Genomic DNA, 17186 nt, shown 5'->3' with positions numbered 1-17186 from the left:
AGAGGCGCGGGGGCACCCATGGGTGCGCCCGGCCCGGCCCCGCCGCGCGTGGGGTGCGCCTGGGGAGGTGTTGGGGGGGGGGGGGGGGGGGCAGGCACCCAAGTTTTCGGAGCCGTCCCCGTTTGGTGGATTTCCGAGGGATTCTCTGCCTGGCCGAGCGCTGGAGAGGAGCCCCGCTCCGACAAAGTTTTTATTAAGGTAGCCTGCGAGCGCGGGGGGGCCGCTCGGTGTGCTTAAGGTGGCTCGTGGGGGGCCCTGCTCCTGTCCCCGCCCCCCCCCCCCCCACCTCAGCTGCTGCTTGGCAAGGGGAGGACCCCCTGGACCCCCACCCGTGGGTCTGCACCGGGGGGCTGAGCTGGGGCAGGGGGTCCAGGCCCATTCACTGAGCCCCCCCCCCCCAGTACTGCACAGGGTGGCTGCGTGCTCAGCTCACCCAGCCCTGAGGCCTCCTGCCCCCCTCCCCCCTCCCCCCCCCCGGGCTCCCCACATCTCGTGTCCCCTCCCCTGCTCTTCTGCTGAGGGTCCTGGCCCTGCTACAAGTTTATCCCCCCACCTCCCCCCCCCCCAGGGAGGTGCTGATGGCAGCGAGGAGCCCCCAAAACCATGGTGCCGTGTTGCCACGCTCCTGCAGCTCTCGCGGCGCAGAGCGCATGGTTTGGTGCTCGTGGCTCCCTCTGCTTGGATGGGGGGGCTGGGGGTGACCCACTGCTGCCATCCCCAGCAGACACGTCTCGTTTCACACCCCGGACCCCCCTGCCTGCCCCCGTGGGCTGTGTCCCCTCGGGTGGGTGAGCTCATCCCGCGCTGGGTGCTGACACCAGGCCGTGCTGGGGCCGTGCTGCGGATGGGGAGGTCTCAGCGTCTCGGCTCAGGATGCTGTGGGATGCGGTGACGCTCTCGCCTGGTCCGGATCCACCGCCGGGGCTGCTTGGCAGACGAGGCACGGCGCTGCGGAAGGCGCTGTCGGTGCGGTGAGACACGAGCCTGCAGCCTCGGCTGCTGGTGGCATCGTTGGCAGGACCCGGGCATCGCTGTCACCCGCTGAGCAATCGGGGACCGAGCATCGTCCAAATGGGGATGTGTTTTGGAGGGGTTCCCTTCCGTTCCTCCTCCCCAACGTGCCTGTGTGGTGTTGCTGGCATGCAGTAGGGTGCCGGGGGTTGAGATCTGGGTCCCTCGAGGTGTCTTTTTGTCTCGCTGCTCTGTTGGTCTCCAGGTGGTACAGGGCAGGTCTCGGCGCTGGTGTGGCAGAGGGCTGGGAATCCTTGGCTGGCTTTGGGAGGTGGAGAGATGGTCATGGCTGCAGGCTGTCCCATGGCACTGAGCTCCGCTGCTGCCTGCCTGAGTTTCCTTGCTCCTCAGAGGTCCTGGAGAACCCGGAAAGTTTGTTCAGAGCAGTTTGGGACGCGTTCATCCTGGGGGTCTCCTCTGCGCCGTGGCACAGGGTGGCACAAACCCCTCCCCGGCGAGACGCCGCGCGTCGCCCGTCCCCGTCGCGCCCTGGCACCTATTTCAGGCGATGTGCAGACATCTCTGCCGCCCCTGCTGCTGGGGACGCTGTCCTCTGAGCACGTGGGGGGAGCTCCCGGCCGGCGCTGCCCCTGACCCCCGGCAGCAGGACCCTCCCTGGGCCCCCTGCGCCCCCTCCCCTGGCGCGGCTGAGTCAATGCGCCCACCCACTGCACCCAGGACTGAGTCACCGGCTTTTCATGCACTGGTGTGAATCACTCACACACAGCCACACTGATGGCTTCAGTGACAGCTGAAGAGAGAAAACAATCCCCGCTCACCCCCCGGCACCACTACTGTTGGCACCGGGCTCCTTGCCCGTGGTGACCCCGGGGGACTTCTGCGAGTGGTGCCCTGGTGGCAGCGGCTGGGCTTCTGCTGGTTTCCTGCGTGCCGTGGTCAGGCCGGGGATGCCAGCGGGGATGCTGGTGGCTTGAGGTGGATGGCAGGACACTGGGGTGGTGTCTTAGTGCTCAAGGATTCTCCTCTTGTTCGGCTGGGTTAGGCCTGGATGTGTGTTGTGAGACCGGGGCGCGTTTTGGGGCAGCTTTGCAGGGCTGCTCCGCTCTGACTGCGAAACCTTTGTGGAGACCTGGAGCTGCATCCCGGTGCTCTTCCCTCTCCCCATCCCACCGGGGGGCAGCAGGGCCAGCTGAGCAAGAGAAGCAAGAGCTGTCAGGAGGAAAAAAGGGAGAAGAAAAAAAAAGAAAAAAGGCAAGCCATACCCCCTGGGTTCGGCTGCTCCTCTCGCCGGTGCTGCTGGTGGCAGATGGCTGCAGCCCGGCTGGTGGCTGGGATGCTCTTTGCTGCCCTGCCAAGGGCTGGGGCCGTGTCTCTGCTGTCCCCCCCCCAAGGACCGGAGGCGGCTGTGCTAACACGAGGAGGATGCTTTTTAATTAAACTCCCCGCATGGGCTTCCCGGTGCCGCTTCCCGCATCCCTCCCGTGCTGCTTTTCTTCTCGGCGCCTGTTGCTCCCGCAAAACCCCTTCCTGCCCCTCGCTGCCGGTGCCAGCCCCCCGCGGCCGTGTTCCCTCCTTCCTTCCTGCTCCCCGCGGCTGAAAGGAAGCGCTGGAGTGTCTCGGGGATGTCAAAACAGGCCATTAGTCACGGCTGCGGGGCCTCGTGCCTGGGGAGAGGCTGACGAGTGCTCTGTCGGGCTGGGAAACCAGCCCGGCGGTCGGGGGGATGAGATTTGGGGTGTTTTGGGGGGGTTCTCCCTCTCTGCTGCGTCTGGCATCGTCCTGGCCCTGCTTGGATGGGCTGGGTCAGAGGTCCCCGGCATGAATTGTGCTGTGTTTCCCTTCCAAAATAAGCCGTGGCACCTGCAAGGTGAGGGGCTGCCTTGCTGGGGAGCGGTCCCAAAAAATAACACGGCAAGGCCAAGGGGACCCTCTTTCAGCCTCCCGTGTTAGCTGTCGGCTCAGAAGGGGTGCTCCCCTCCTCGCCAGCACGGAGAGCTGCTGTCAGCGTGCCCATGCACTGCCGTGGAGACCCCCACTTGCAGGTGAAATCAGCGCCTGGATTTGCCATGCAGTTGCCCGAACGGGGCAGCCCCGAGGCTGTGAGCTCCGTCTCCCTCAGCCTTCTGAGGGCTGGTGCCTACAAGGGCTGGTGCCTATAAATAAACCCCAAACCAGCCCGGAGGCGTGGGCAGGGCTGGGCAGCGCCGAGCAGCAGCAGCATCCCCCTGCCAGCAGCTCGCAGGGGCCGCCGACAACATTTTTTGTGAAGCTCTCCGCTTCGGCCAGACGTCTGCGTCTCCACGCGGGCACGGCTCCAGAGAGAAACCCCAGCTCCATTTTGCGCTCGGGGCACGGAGCCAAGCCCCGAAGCGAGCCTCTCCCCTCGAGCCGCGCGGCATCTGCTCCGTGCCACCGCCGCCGAGGCTTTTTCCGAGCGGGGCTGGGAGAGGAGCCCCGGTTATAACTAATTAATCCGCGTCTCCGGAGGGAACGAGCACCTCGTCCACGTGCGTCCTGGATGAGCCCCGCGGGGGGGCCGCTTCCGACTTGGCCGGGCGGTGAGTTTTTAATTGCCATCGCGTGCGCGGAGGAAATCGGGCTGTAACTAATGGGAGTCGCTCAAGCCGGCGGCTAATTACCGTCATTAACCGAGCAACAGTTTGGGTGACTCTTCTCCTGCTCCGCACTCTGCCGGTCATCCTGGCCCCTGTGGAGCCGGCTGCATCGCGCCCTGCCGGGGGGCTTGGGGACGGGGCACCACTGCTGCTCCACATCCTCTAAGTGCCATTTTTGGGGCTGTAGGTATGATATTTGGGGCTATAAGCCCCATTTTTGGGGCTGGGGCATGGGGAAATGGTGAGAATCAGGACCAGCCACTGAGATTTTTCTCTCACCCGGTTCAAGGCAGGAATTTTTCCTCTCGCCGGGTTCCCCCCCCACTTCATTTTTGCCACATCAGAGGAATGCTTCTGCTGGTTGATCAGCGCCTTACTAAGCAACCTGAAAAAAAATAAATAATAATAAAAAAAAAAATCTGTTTACAAAACACATCTCCGCTGATGCTAAGTGAGTCTGGTTCTGTGGGCTGCCGCTCGCCGGCTCTGCTCGAAATGTGTCACTTGCACCGCCGGATATTTTTAGAGCCCAGGTTCGCAAGACGCAGACGCTGGGCAGGTTTTCCCAGGGTGCCAGGTCCCTGGGGGCCGGGGCTGGCATCTCGCCGTGCGCTGCTACGTGGCGGCCACCAGCATCCTCTGCTGGGCCCCCGCTCGCGTGGTTTTCCCCCTCTGTGCGTGGATTTACAGCCTTTTGTGCCTCTCGCCCTTTCCCTTCTCCTTGCTGGATGTTCAGCTGTTGCATTCTGTACCTGAGCAATGTGGTGGGGACCGGGGGTGCTCTCCGAGTGCCCGGGGACCGAGCTGAGCAAGGAGAAGAGGAAATATTCTCCTGGGGGTGCAGCTCTGCGGTGCATGGAGCCCACGGGCATCCGACATGCCGGCACGGTGCATCATGGCAAGGCTTGGTGGCAAAGCACGGCGAGTTTCCCGGCCTTGTAGGAACTGGTTTGGTTGATACTGAAATGCTTCTATGGAGCAAAGCTGGTTTGCACCAGGCAAATTCAAGAGGAAGAGGGAGGAGAGGGCAGAAGCTATGAAAGCACTGAAATTTTGTGCTGCCTGCTGGAACAGGGAGGCAAACGTTTCCAGGATTTGGGGCTGCAAGCCGCTTTTTTAAACCCGGTGATGTTTTTTTTCTTCTGGTGAATGTGACATAAAAAGCAAAACCGAAACGAAGTGTGTCTGCTGGGTTGGAGCAGACACTTTCCACCTGCTCCAAATGCCTTCTTCCCTTCTCTCGGAGCTTTTTTTTTTTTTTTTCCCCAGCAACTTCTGGCGCTGGAGCTTTTCTCTCCGCTCAGCAGGGCTCCTCTGCCCCGTGCCTGGCTCTGCTCCCCGCAGCCCCGGCAGGCAGCACGTGCGTGCTTATTAACGGCCTGGCCGGGAGGATTTTTTCCCTCTGCTATGGGATTTTTGCCCTTATCCTGATGGCAACATGCAAATCTGAGCCTTGTGTAGGATCTTCGGAGAGATGCTGCGCTCCCGTCGGGTTAGCGCTGGGCATGGAGCGGGGATGCTCAGCAAACCACCCTCGCTCGGCTTGCCTGTGCCTGTCGTGATTTTGTTGTAGGCACTTTGTCTGTTTTGCTCGTGCAGGGAGCTGCTAGCGCTGCTGGGAGGGTTTATTAACCTCGGAGCTGTCACCTGCTTCCTGCTTGTTATTCCAGCTAGCTGGCTTTCTCCCTGCTCCCGCGGAGCTTGAGCTTGTCGCCGCTGTCCCCTCTAAGGGAAGGCACCCGGGGTTCAGCTCCGCAACCCCTGCCACCCCCTTGCTGCGCTGCTGGTGGCTGGGGACCCTTGGGTGCAGCCCCCGGGTGCGAGAGGCGAGGTGCTGGCAGGCCGGGGCTCTGCTCGGAGCCCGCTGCTCTCCATCCTGCAGGCTCCTGGGTGACTCGCTCCGAGCAGGCGCTGAGATCTGAATTGATGCTTTAATTATCTAGGCTCCTTTCCCGAAGGCCCTTCTCTCTGTTTTTAATTTCGGAAGTCTCCCGCGTGCGATCTCTCTTTTCTCCTGCTCCCGTCAGCTGTAATGCTCGGCTGGTGCTGGGAGGTGAGCGGGGGGCAGAGGAGGCTTCCCTGGCACCAGCCCCGCACCACCTCTCGTCCTCGAGGTGCTTCACCAGGAGAACTGGGGCAAGATGATAGAAGAAAGGCTGAAAATGCCCCGTCAGATCAAATATCTGTTCTATTAATAAAGGCTTGTCCTGCGGCTGGACCCCCTGCAGCAGCGGGGTGGTGTCAGAGCGAGGGTTTGGGAGCTAAACAAAATCACGGTGGGCAGGCGTGAGAGCAGCTTATAGTGTTGTCATCTTGTGCTGTTCATCAGCTCCTTCAATAATTCAGGGCCTTTTTTGATATTAGAGGAGAGCAGACTGGGCAAATAAGGGCAGCGCGGCTCCTGGAGCTATAGGGTAAGTGCTGGGGTTCGGTGGTTCTGCTCCAGGTGATGCTGAATTCCTTTTAGAAAACATGAATATCCTTCGACAGGGACCATGAGCACCCTGTCTTATGTTCTCTATCTCCTGGAGACCTCATTTAAAAAGAGAAAAATCATTTTCTAAGCATGCCACCTTTCCCCCAGCCAAGGCTATGTAAGTGTCCCATCAGGTTACAGAAATATGTTTAAAAAAAAAAAAAAAATCACGATTTGTGACTTTTTTTTTTTAAAAAAGAGCTGAAAAATATTATTGCTCCTTATATTCCCATTTTCAGGTCTGTCTCTGCTTTCTGAAACTTTAGGACCAGACAACAAGAGGAAGGCGGGCAGGAAGGGACCCGTTGCGGTGGGGGCTGAGTCTCCCCAGATTTCCCTCCCCCCCAGACCCCAGGCTCTGCTGAAATACCCCAAGCGCTGGCTTTGTGGGGTGAGAGCATCCCTGTGGGGCTGGGCTGGCTCGGGTGCTGAGGAAATCTCCCTCCAGCTGCGATGTCACTGCTCGGCGCCCACTGGCGCTGCGGCAGGTAGAGCCTGTTTTTATCGAGCGCCGCTCCAAAGGGTGCTGGCGCAGGAGCGGGTGCTGCGGCCGAGGGGGGCACCCATGGGTGCAGGTGTTCTTCCCCAGCTCCTAAATAACGAGCTGCCAGAGCGAGCGCTAAACAGGAAAGCAGCAGCGAGGGTATGTGGATAGTGTTGTTCTTTTGAGAGGAAACACAATCGCAATCTGTTATGGAGAGGTTTTTTTTTCCCCTTCTTCCTCTTGACTTAATAATTTGGCATTTGCAGCGCAGGGAGTTTCTGGGAGACGGCACGCGGCTCTCTGTACGACGGGCTTTTTCCTCGCTATGGTAGCCGTAGAAATCTATCGCTGCTGCTCTGCTTTTGGACTTTATTTTTCGCTGGCATATGGAAGGAGCAAGCCTGGAGTGAACGCGCTGCGTTAGCCGCTTCCAGCAGGCTGCGGTCCTCGGCACGGGGGGGCTCGGGGCTGCTCTGCCTCCCCCTCGGCGTCTTCCCATGGCAAAGCTCCCCGGGGGCTGCGGTGCGCGATATCCTTGGTTAAACCCTCATCAGGGGTCAGGCTGTGCAGTGGGGTCCTGGCCCATCGCGCCGTCGTGCCCCGCTCCCCCACGCTCCAGATGCGCCGGGGCGCATCTTGCTCTTGGGTACCGGTGTTTTACGCTTCGGGTGGAGGCTGGAGGTGACCGGGAAGAGCCTGGCAGTTTTGGGGAGTGTTCCTGCCTCCCAAAAGCTTCTCTGGAATGGCAACTTCGGCGCCGAGGCTGTGCTGCCTCCTGTCTGGAAACCCCTCGGTGGCTGGGTGCGATCCGCAGCGCCGCTCCCCCGCACAGCAAAGATGCTGACTGCTTGGAAACTTCTTTGCGGTAGGGCTGACAACTTTATTTCCTCCTTTTTTTTTTTTTTTTGGATTTGCTTATGTTAACAAGCTCCGGTGCTATTTTTTTTTTTCTTTTTGGGTGCAAAATGTGGAAATTATCTGCGAGTGTGGGCGCGGAGGGGTGGTTCGGCACAGGTGCCCCTGCAGCCTGGCTGTGAGGTCGGTGCTGGGTGCCGTGGGGTGGCTCAGGGCTCGTATTCCTGGGTGGGGATCCTGCACTAGCACGATGGGTGCTTGATACCGCCCCAGACAGACCGACAGATGTCAGAGGAGAGCTCGCGAGGGAAAGCAGGAGCCCTCGCGAGAGGTTTTGTTGGTGGCTAATGCACGTGTGAGGCTTAAAGCCAGAGAACAACCTGATTGAAACCCAAAATATAAAGGGACTGCATTGGATCCAGCTGCAGGAGGGAGGATGTGTCACTGCCCTCCTGGAGGGATGAATTTTGCTGTCTGCCCCCCAGGGGAGAGCAGGGAAGGAGGCGGAAGGCTGGCTAGGAAGCGTAAATTCTTGGATCCCTCTCACTTTGCAGAAATCTGCAAAAATCTGACACAAGAGATCACTGCCCCTCGACATCTCATAGCCAAGGTGTAGGTTGGGCAAAACCATCACTGTCCCATGGGTCTGGGAGCTCTGCGGCTTGGGACCAAGGAGCCAAGGCACCACGGGAAGAAGTTGCCCAATTACTGGCCCGGGAGCCCTGGCTGTGCACAAGCAGCGCTCCCGAGGCCGCGGTGCTGCCGAAGCCTGCTGGGAGCCAGCGCATGACTGGCATGGGGAAAATCAATGCTCATAAACTATTTAGGAAGGAGCGGGAGGGCAAGAGGAGAGGGGGGAGTGAGGCTGTCGGAGACAGCATCTCCTGCTTCCGAGGTGCTGAGAGCGAGTAAGTGATGCCGGGGCAGGGGGTACCATGGTGCAGGATAGGACAGGCACCGTAGTGGAGGAGGAGAAAGCCCCAAAACCCCAGCTGGACATCTGTTGGCAGCATCCTTCAGGCTTCTAAGAAATTCCCAGTGGTGGTTTGGGAGCGTGGGACAAGCAGTGTGACACCCGAGGGAGGCAGCTCCTCGCCTGGCTTCCCCATGGCAGGGAGGCACGGGTAGTGCGGGGCTGCTGATGTGCCGCCGCGATGCGCTTGCATCTGTTTGCAAGTAGGGTAGACCCCCAAACTGCGAAGGCCAAATGTGAAAGAAGCTGTAAAAGGGTCAATTCTCTTCTTCAGTTCAATTTCAGCCACTGGGCATCACTCCGTCATTGAGACGTGGCTGGCAAATGGACTGGCCATCTCGGGGCCGGGCGGAGCTGCTCCTGGCAGACCATGGGAGCAGCCTTCTGCTATTAAGAAATGATGCAAAAAAAAAAAAATAAGAGGTGCGTCGCTTTCCCCTGCTGCATCCTCCCAGGTGGTGGCTGCTGGCGATGTGGAGGTCGGAGGCTGCGCCCAGGCGTTGTTCCTGGCTGTGTCTGTGCCCCCTGAACCCGTCTCAGCCCTATTTTTGAGCTCATTTGCACCGCGCAGGTGTCGGTGTCCTACAAGTCGCTCTCCCTCAAGGCGCTTACACGGGTGTAAATTATTCCAAGTGCCGGGCTTCAGAGGGATGAAAAAGCAGCTAGAAAATAATGCCACAAATAAAGAGCAGAAGAAAAGAGGCAATAGAGGTATTAGCAGCTCGATGCCAGCGACTGTAAGAAACTGGTAAAAGAAGGGGAAAAGCAGAGCTCGGGGGCTGACGGGGCTGGATGAGCTTTCAGTGAAAAAATTAACATTTTGGGGAGAAGGGAGCGTGATGGAAATGCGGGGATTTGACCCCAAAAGGGCTCGTTGGGGTTGCTGATGAAGGGGAACCCCATGCGGTGTGATGTCCCCTGCTCTGCTCTGCCTGGTCCTGGGGCTCGTGGTGGGTGAGGACCTCGTGGTGTTGGGTGTATATAGGGTGTATGTATGTATATATGTATGCATATACGTATATAGGGTTTCTTCTGCAAGCCTTTGGCATGGCAGGGCAGACTTATTCCCCATCCCCTTTGCTTCTTCGCCGTGCAATCTGTGCAAGAGTCCTTTTTGCACAAACAACAAGACCTTTTCAGTGAGTATCTGTACATAAGAAGACGAAAAGTCAGAGAATAAAGCCTCCCGTCGCTCAGCTCTACAGCATCCCATTGTTTTAACCTCTCAGGGGTGCTGTGACTCCCGGTGCCACGGGCGCGCTGTTTGCATGACGGTGTAATTGCCTTCGCAGGTCTATTAAGCGGTGACACACGTTGTGGGTTGTGAGTCACCTTGGCGAAGGCGCCGCTGGAAGCGAGAACTTCTTCTCCCCGGCTTCGCCAGGTGAAACAGTTGGTTGTTATTTTTCTGGGGAAGTTTGTTGGCGGGGCGGGGGGATTTAGGGAGGGCAGCCCAGAAAGCTGCCCATGGGTCTCGATGGGGGGAGAAGCCGGCGGCTGCGCTGGGGACGGCCACCCCCATGGGATGCTCTCCTGCCATCCTGCAGTCCGTGTGTCCGTCCTGCCCAGCCCCAGCAGGCGGATTTTAGCTAAACCAGACCCTTCTGGAGAAGCCATAGCATGAATGCTACTGGCTGCGTGTTTTCCCCTCGATTTGCTTTAAGCCCTCCCTGTGGCTTGCAGCTGACCTGTGTTCCTCATCAGGCACGCCGATGCCAATGCCTCTGGTCCAGGTGCTCCGGGAGAGAGCAGCTCCCTGCCAGCGGCGTTTCTGGGAGACCGCTCTATTTATTTTTCAGAGCGTTTCCTTTCCCTGTTGCACAGCAACTTCTAACGCGCCCGGGCTTGTGCTGGCAGCTCCTGCTCCTCTCCACCTCGGCGGTTTCTGCGGTCGCCTTCGGGATGAGAGCAGCGCGGACCTTGGTACCATTTGGAGCCGTTTGTTGGCTTTGAAATGAGCTTTCCTGCATCGCCAGGCCGGGCAGCGCCATGTCCCGTGTCCCTGCGGGGCAGGATCGGCCCCAGCAGCTTGGAGATGCTCGCCTGGAGCCTCCTGCGGGGTGAGCATCGGGGGGATCCGGGACGTGCGGAGCCTGCTGGGGTGATGTCTGCTGGTTACAGCAGCTGTGCCCTTAAACCCACGCCGTCCTCGGGGGCAGCAGGGGGTGGTATGGAGGTGCTGCTCGGGGCTGGTTTGCGTGCCCAGCACCGCACCATCACCCACCTGCCCCGTGCTGTGTGCAGCAGGCGGTGCGGGAGCGACCTCACACTTTTTTTTTTTTTGAGCCAAACCTTGCAAGGAGGGCAGCGTGTCCCGCGCGGCAGGGCTGTGTTCCTGGAGGCTGGCCCGGCGCTTGCAGCTGGAAATGATCCTGAGGAGCCCTGGCTGTGCCCTTCTTTGGGAAGCGAGCTCCTCGGGGCGCGATCCCTGGCTGGATGCACATACCGCCCCGAGCGCCGCCGGCTTCAGGCGCTGCTCACAAATCACCGCGTGCTTCCTCAGCTTCGCCCTCCCGTGCTCTGGGACACCTCGTTGTCCCTGTGTCCCCTGGCAGTCACCGTCTCTCCTGCCCTTTTCTCGATGTGCGCCTGTATTAATAATAGCGGGGTTGCTGAGGAGTCACTTGGACAGCTCTCTGGGCTGTCGTGGGGAGGCCAGGCGATGCTCAGCCCAGGGACGTGGGAGCATCGCAGGTTGCAGGGAACAAAGGCCGTTTCCCAGACAAAAGGCTGTCTGGAAAAGGCTTTTCTCTCGCTCCGAGGTCTTGTGCTGCTTTGCTTTGTGTCCTTGTGTGTGCTCTTCCCTGTACAGAGCAGCTCGGGGTAAGCCCAGGGTGTTCGGGAGGCTCTTGGAGGCAGCTCCTGGGTGCTCCTGCCTGCTTTACCCACCCTCCTCTATTCCCCTGTTTATTCGGCAGGCAGGATGGATGCTAACAGCAGGACACGGTGCCATCAAAGCAGAGCTGTCCCCTGCTCTCAGCAGCTCCCCCAACCCCTGGGAAGGGATGCTGGGCTGCTGGACGCCAGCCGAGCTCTGGCAGCTTTTGTCCTTCCCAGCATGACACCGCTGGGGGCTGCGCCTGTCGCAGGCTGAGGGCTGTCCCTGGAAGGGGTCTCCGCGTCCCTCACGGTTTGTGTGGGTGCCGGCGGTCAGGTTTGTGGCCCCAGGGTGCTGTGTCCCCCCAGCAGTGACAGCCTGGGGCAGCTCAGCCCCGTGGGGCAGCACAGCACTGAGCATTTGCTGCTTAAACCCGGGGAGGATTGCTCAGATAAGGGCTGCAAAGAGCTTTCGGAGCTCCTTATGAGCTGAGCGGGGTTATTATGGTAACAGGGAGTTACTTGGCTGGAAGCTCGGTTGCTGCCACCGCAATGTAAACAGGCAGACAGAGAAACCCCAAAAAGGAACGTCCTCATGCAGCTCGGCTGGGAGCTGGCCGAGGCTCTGTGGTCTTTAATCAGCCGCTGAGGGGAAAAGAAGCGTGTCGGGAGAGCTGCCCTGCTGCTCCCCTGGCCTGGGCGAGCGGTTTGGGGTGAAACCTCCAATAAATGGGCCGAGTGAGCTGGCAGCACGTGGTCATCTCCTGAGGATGAGGCACCCCGTTGGCATCGCCGTTCGGGCTCGCCGGCTCGGTGCGTGTCCCTCAAAGGCTTCCCTATTTCAGGGGCAAAGAGCAAACCCCGCAGCTCACTGCTTTTTTCTCCCAAATTTTGCTCTGAGCTTGGTTTTCTGCTAACTGGTATACGCCACAAGGTGTACGGACCTGTGCCAGCCGCCATGAGTGCCCGTTGTTCACGGAGCACAAAAGCATCCTGGCGGTTCATCCTTGGGAGAGCCAGCTCATTTCTGGTTCTCCTCCCTCCCCAAATCTCCCAGGGAACTGATTATCATAGCTTGACACACGGTTCCCCCAAGCAGTGCTAATAATCTCCCTACCCACGCCGTTGCCTTTCGCTTTTTTAATTATCAGCCGTCATTAACTAATTTTCCCCTGGGCCTGTCTTGGTGATGGGACCGCGGCCAGTTCACCCCTGCTGCAGGACACCTTCGCGGGGCTTTTTTTGGGGATGCTGGGGGCAGCAAGAATTTCTTTGGGTGGTTTTGTCTGATTTTAACCCATTTGTGGCTGGATCCTGGTGGGCATCTGCATTTTTGGAGCCGGCCATGTGTTAGCTTGCACTGGTTTTGAGTTCATGGGAGACAAGGATTGGGATGAAACAGCAGAAGCTGGGTGAAGAAACGCGTTTTTTTTCCCACTAACTCGGGTTTTGGGTAAAAATAAAGCCGGTTTGGTTCAGGAGTAAGCAGGAGGACTGAGGGCTAGAGCAGGGGCTGCCGTGCTGCAGATGCTCGGCGTCCTCGTTAGCGCGCAGCCTCATCAGCTCCTCGCCTTAACAAAATGTTCTGGCATCCTCCCTCCGCTGCTTGTCACTGCTCTGGAGGGAACGTGGCTTGTTCTCCTGGCAGCGTGAGCCCTGTTTGCGGGGCGAAGGCAGAGCTAATTATTTCTATTTATTTCCTCAAACTTCCTCGGCGTTTCATTTGATGGCTCCGCTTGATCTTTTCGCTTGCCTCCAAGCCTTGGGGGTAGCCAAGTCACAAAATGTGTCCCTTGAGCTTATTGTGTGCAAGGATTAGGGGAGCACCATGGCCTGCGCTCGTGTCCCTTCTTATTTGGGGCCAGATCCTGGCACCGGGGCTCTGCTGCAGCCCTGCTGAATGTGAAAAGCCCCTGCCCTTGTTTCCTCTCCTACCCAAATAGATGCTCGGGAAAGAAACGGTGCTGCAGGGTGGTTGTGATAAACCAGAGTGGCTGGACTAGGACTGTGAGTGAGCAAGGACGGTCAGGAGAAGGGCAGTGAGCTGGGAAAATGCTCAATTGTGAGGGTACCCAGGACTAAATTAAAAAAAAATATTAATGAATGCACTTAAAAAAATAAAAATAAATAAAGTCACATGGGCAAGCAAAGTAGCGGAGTGAAGGATCTCTGTTTATAGTTTCAATGGCAGCAGCCAACCTCTCCTCATTGTATGCTACAGCGTTTCCATTGTACGGAAAGCGACGGTGCAGGGGGTCCGAGCCCAGCCTGGGAGTCCCTGCCGTGCTCTCCCCCAGGAGAAACAGGACTTGCAGGGATGCTCTGGGAGGGAATAGTTGGGACAAAGAGTTAAAACCCTGAGCCTCCGCTGTTTCTTGTGCCCCCCCAGAGTGATGAGCTGCACCGGCACCGAGGATGCTCGGACTCGGCACGTGCTCCGTCAGCGCCCCGGGCAGGGGGGCTGAGCTGGCCGCCCCCCCCCGCTACGTCCTGGCCCTGCCCGAGGAGGAGACGTGGCGCAAGCACCGGCTCGGCCTGATGCAGAGCACCCAGTCCTGCAACCTGCTGGAGCCCCAGAGCCTGGCCGAGGCGCTGGTGTCACGCGCCGCCAGCTTCGATGCCCTCTACCAGCCCCGGGATGGCGATGGTGGCAGCGCCCTGGACCTGGGGCAGTACGTCCCCATCAGCCCGGATGTCATCAAGCGCCGTCGGGGCGGGCTGATCGAGCAGAGGGACATCATCAAGGCGCACGAGGCGCACAAGATGCAGAGCACGCCGCAGGCACGGAGGAAGGAGTGGGAGTAAGTAGGGGTCGGGGCCAAAAGGGTAGGCAGGGGGCGGGCGCAGCGGTGTCAGCACCGTGGAGCGGTCAGCATCACTGTGCTCGACCCGCAGAATGTCCTGGATGGGTTTTTGGAGTTTTTGGGGTGCGTGTGAGAGATGGGGAGGGATAACGTGGTGCTCCGTGTGGTGGTTGTTGGCTGGGGGTGTCTCTTGGCGGGTGCATCTGATGGGAACGGTGCGAGGGAGCCTTGGCAGGTGAGGGGCTCCCTGAGTTGTGGGGTGGAGAACCCAGGGAAAGTTGTCTTGGATGTCCTATGTATCTGAAATCTGATGCAATTCAAACAAATGGGACCTGGGTGGCTGCTGAGGTCCCTGCTGTGAGCTTTGGGCTGGGACATCTCCATCCCCACCTCCACCTGTTGCTGCAGTGGCTCTGCCACCCAGCAGGCAGCCAGGCCAGGTCCCCTCTGTGTGCCGGGTCCTGGTGGGATGGAGTTCACCTTGGCTGCAGCTCTGGGATGCGTTTGGGGTCATCCCCTTTTGCTTTTGCTGTGGCTTGAGCCCCGCTGCAAGAGGACTTGCACTTCATCCTGAGAGGTGGCCAAGTGCCCCTGACTCAGAGCCAGCCGGGGATGTTAACGAGCCTGGGAGACAAGGATCAAAGTGCTGGGCAGAGCTAGCGCCCGCTCCAGCTTTTTTACTTATTACTTTCCTTTAATTAACTCCCTCCCGTGGTTTGCCTTGGAGCTGGGTTTTTCTCACAGCACCGAGCCCAGGGTCACGCTCCCTTGCCCAGCATCTGCTGCACAAGCCAGGCTGCAGCCACATGCTTCAGCCATGCATTTAATTGCAAGGGTGTTCCCTGTTTGTGTCTGCTCAGCAAAAATAAAAACAGCCAGGGGTGAGCTGCTGCCCAATATCCTGCTCTGCCATTGCCAGCAGTAAAGCACCGACAGGAGGGTTTTGTGATAAAATCGAGGCTGCTCCCAGCTAGCTGTGCCTTCTCTTGTGGCTGGCACTTTTTCAGCTGGGCACCGGCATGCCTGAGCGTGGGGACAGCCCAGGAAGGTGACACATGGGCTCGGCGAGCACCCGCTGCCTCGTTATCCCCCGCGCCCCACCGGGGCTGCTGGATGAATAAATCATGGGCAGGCAGGAAGGAGAGGGGGTGGCCTCGTTAAGGAGCGAGCTGCTGCAAGGGCTGCTCACTAATTAGCTGCCGGCATGCCTGCAGCCCTGCTGGGTGGCGGGGAGGCGACCCGGAGCCCTTAGGCACGGCGCGCGCCCTCGCGCCGCTGCCGGCCCCTCCATCGAGCAGTGGCTCCGAAACGCGGCCTGGTATTTGCTCTCTTTGTTTAATGCCATGGGGACACACAGAAGGCTGCCAGCCCAACCCGTCCCTCTTTAATGGGGTGGTTCTCCAGGCTGGGAAGGTCCCTTAGGCTTTGGAGAAGCCCTGGAGCTGGTGAGATCCCCAACCCTCCCGTGGGTATGTGCCCTGGTGCCCAGGGTCATCTCAGGGCACGTGGGGCAGAAAAACGTCAAATGTTTTTCCTTACCTATCATTCTGTTTGTAATGATGAGTTTTGACTGAGATTTAGTGTTTGGAAAGCTCTGCTGAGTGCAGGCTTCAAGTTCAGCACCTGGAAAATAGTTTGGGGGGCGGGGGTGTCCGTACCAAAGCCTTGCCACTGTTGCCTTTTGGCAGCGGAAAAATAGTGCAGTGTGCTTTCCCCTTCATAAGAGGGAATAATAGGAGGGGTACTACGCTCTTGTCTCTATATTTTCATGGGGAAATGGAGGCAGAGACCAGAAAGCACGGCACACCACATGCTGCTCGAGTGTGCATGGGGTCGTGGTTCTGTGGGAGGCTCAATTTTTTGGTGCCCCGTCCTCCTTGCTCTGGTGTAAGGGACCCAGGGCCAAGGCAGACACTAAATGCCATTTTGCAGAGCCCCAGCCTGATGCCCTGTCCCATCCCCACTGTTGTCTCAAATGAGCAAACGCAGAACCTCCTGTGGGGTCCCCGACTGGCGGCTTCTTTAGCTGGTGGTCAGCACAGGCAGCCCTGCCACGGGGACGTCCCCAAGGAAAGCCTCAAGCTCAGTCGGCAGAGGTCAGGAGCCACCTTGCTTGGCTTAAATCCGTGGGACACATTTATTTATGGAGTTTGGCTTGTGTGGCTGGGGAGGAACACAAACTGTGCCCTGCTTTTGGGAACAATTCCCTGACCCCAGTGCTGGAGCCGAGGGCTCTGCAAGTCCCCCGGGGCACGTCTGGGAGCTGCGGCCCGTGGAGCAGCAGGGCAGGAGGCATTTGCTGCTCGCTCCCATCCGTGCAGAGCGTGGCCAGGAGCAGCTCCAGGTTTGTGCATTTCTCCTGGGGGAAGCAAGAGCGTGGAAGAAGCTGTGAAAATGCACGCGGTGCTGCTAGCAGATCTCGGTGGCTCTTTACAACTTGGCAATCTGGCTGGTTACGTGCGCGCTCTGCATCCCAGACTACAAATGAAGCCGACTTTTTTTTCCCTTTTTTTCCTTTCCCTCGGTGCTGCGCTACACAAAAGGCCCCCTTGCTGTGCACTGCTGCTATTCCCCAGCGCGTGGCACCATCTGGGTTTAACTGGCTGTGGTGATGGAGAGGGTGCGAGCCCACATGGGGCATCCCTGCTGCTGGCTCCGTGGTGCCAGCGGGGCTGCCCAGGAAATGTCCCCGGGCTGGGGACAGCAGCATGCCCCCGGCTGGCCCAGTGCCCAGCACCCTCTTTATTCGTGCATGAATTATTCACCGGTGATGCTCCTGCTTTAGGATGCCCTCAGGATGCTTTAGGATGGCTCTCCCTGCTTGTTTTACCCCGCAAGAGCAGCGATGCAGGAAAAAGCCGTGGCTGTGCTGTTTCATTGCCTGGGAGCAATGCCATGTGGATGCATCGTGGGATTTTGGCCTTGAGCAGTGGCTGAGCAGCACATCTCTCCCAGAGGTGTCCATCCCTCACCCCCTGCCCCTTCTCCTCTCCCTTTTACTCCTCTGGGCGCAGCGCGAGGCTGGTTTCTGACCCCGAATGAACCCCGCTTCCAGCCCGTGTCCTGGCAACGGCAGCATCCTTCCTCCCGAGCCGCCTCCAAGCCTGGGTTTCTGGCACACCCTGGAGGAATTCCCTGTCGGAGCTGATGCAGGCGGCCTTGCAGAGCCTCGCCTGTTTTTACCTTGGAA

General features: G+C 59.1%; 1 protein-coding gene across 1 annotated transcript in view; it reads left to right on the top strand.

Moving 5' to 3' along the window:
• Positions 1-3407: 3407 nt before the first annotated feature.
• The window catches only part of CACNA1E (calcium voltage-gated channel subunit alpha1 E), a 92460-nt gene continuing 78681 nt past the window's right edge, over positions 3408-17186 (top strand). The window contains exons 1-2 of the mRNA XM_050712143.1: positions 3408-3530; positions 13582-13993. Of these exons, the coding sequence (XP_050568100.1) occupies positions 13608-13993 (386 nt within the window). The 5' untranslated portion in view covers positions 3408-3530; positions 13582-13607. The remainder of the gene's footprint in view (positions 3531-13581; positions 13994-17186) is intronic.

The sequence above is a fragment of the Cygnus atratus genome, chromosome 8 (assembly GCF_013377495.2).
Source record: "Cygnus atratus isolate AKBS03 ecotype Queensland, Australia chromosome 8, CAtr_DNAZoo_HiC_assembly, whole genome shotgun sequence".
NCBI classification, from domain to species: Eukaryota; Metazoa; Chordata; class Aves; order Anseriformes; family Anatidae; genus Cygnus; species Cygnus atratus.
The sequence above is the reverse complement of the archived record's forward strand: the minus strand, read 5'-3'. Positions and strand labels throughout refer to the sequence as shown.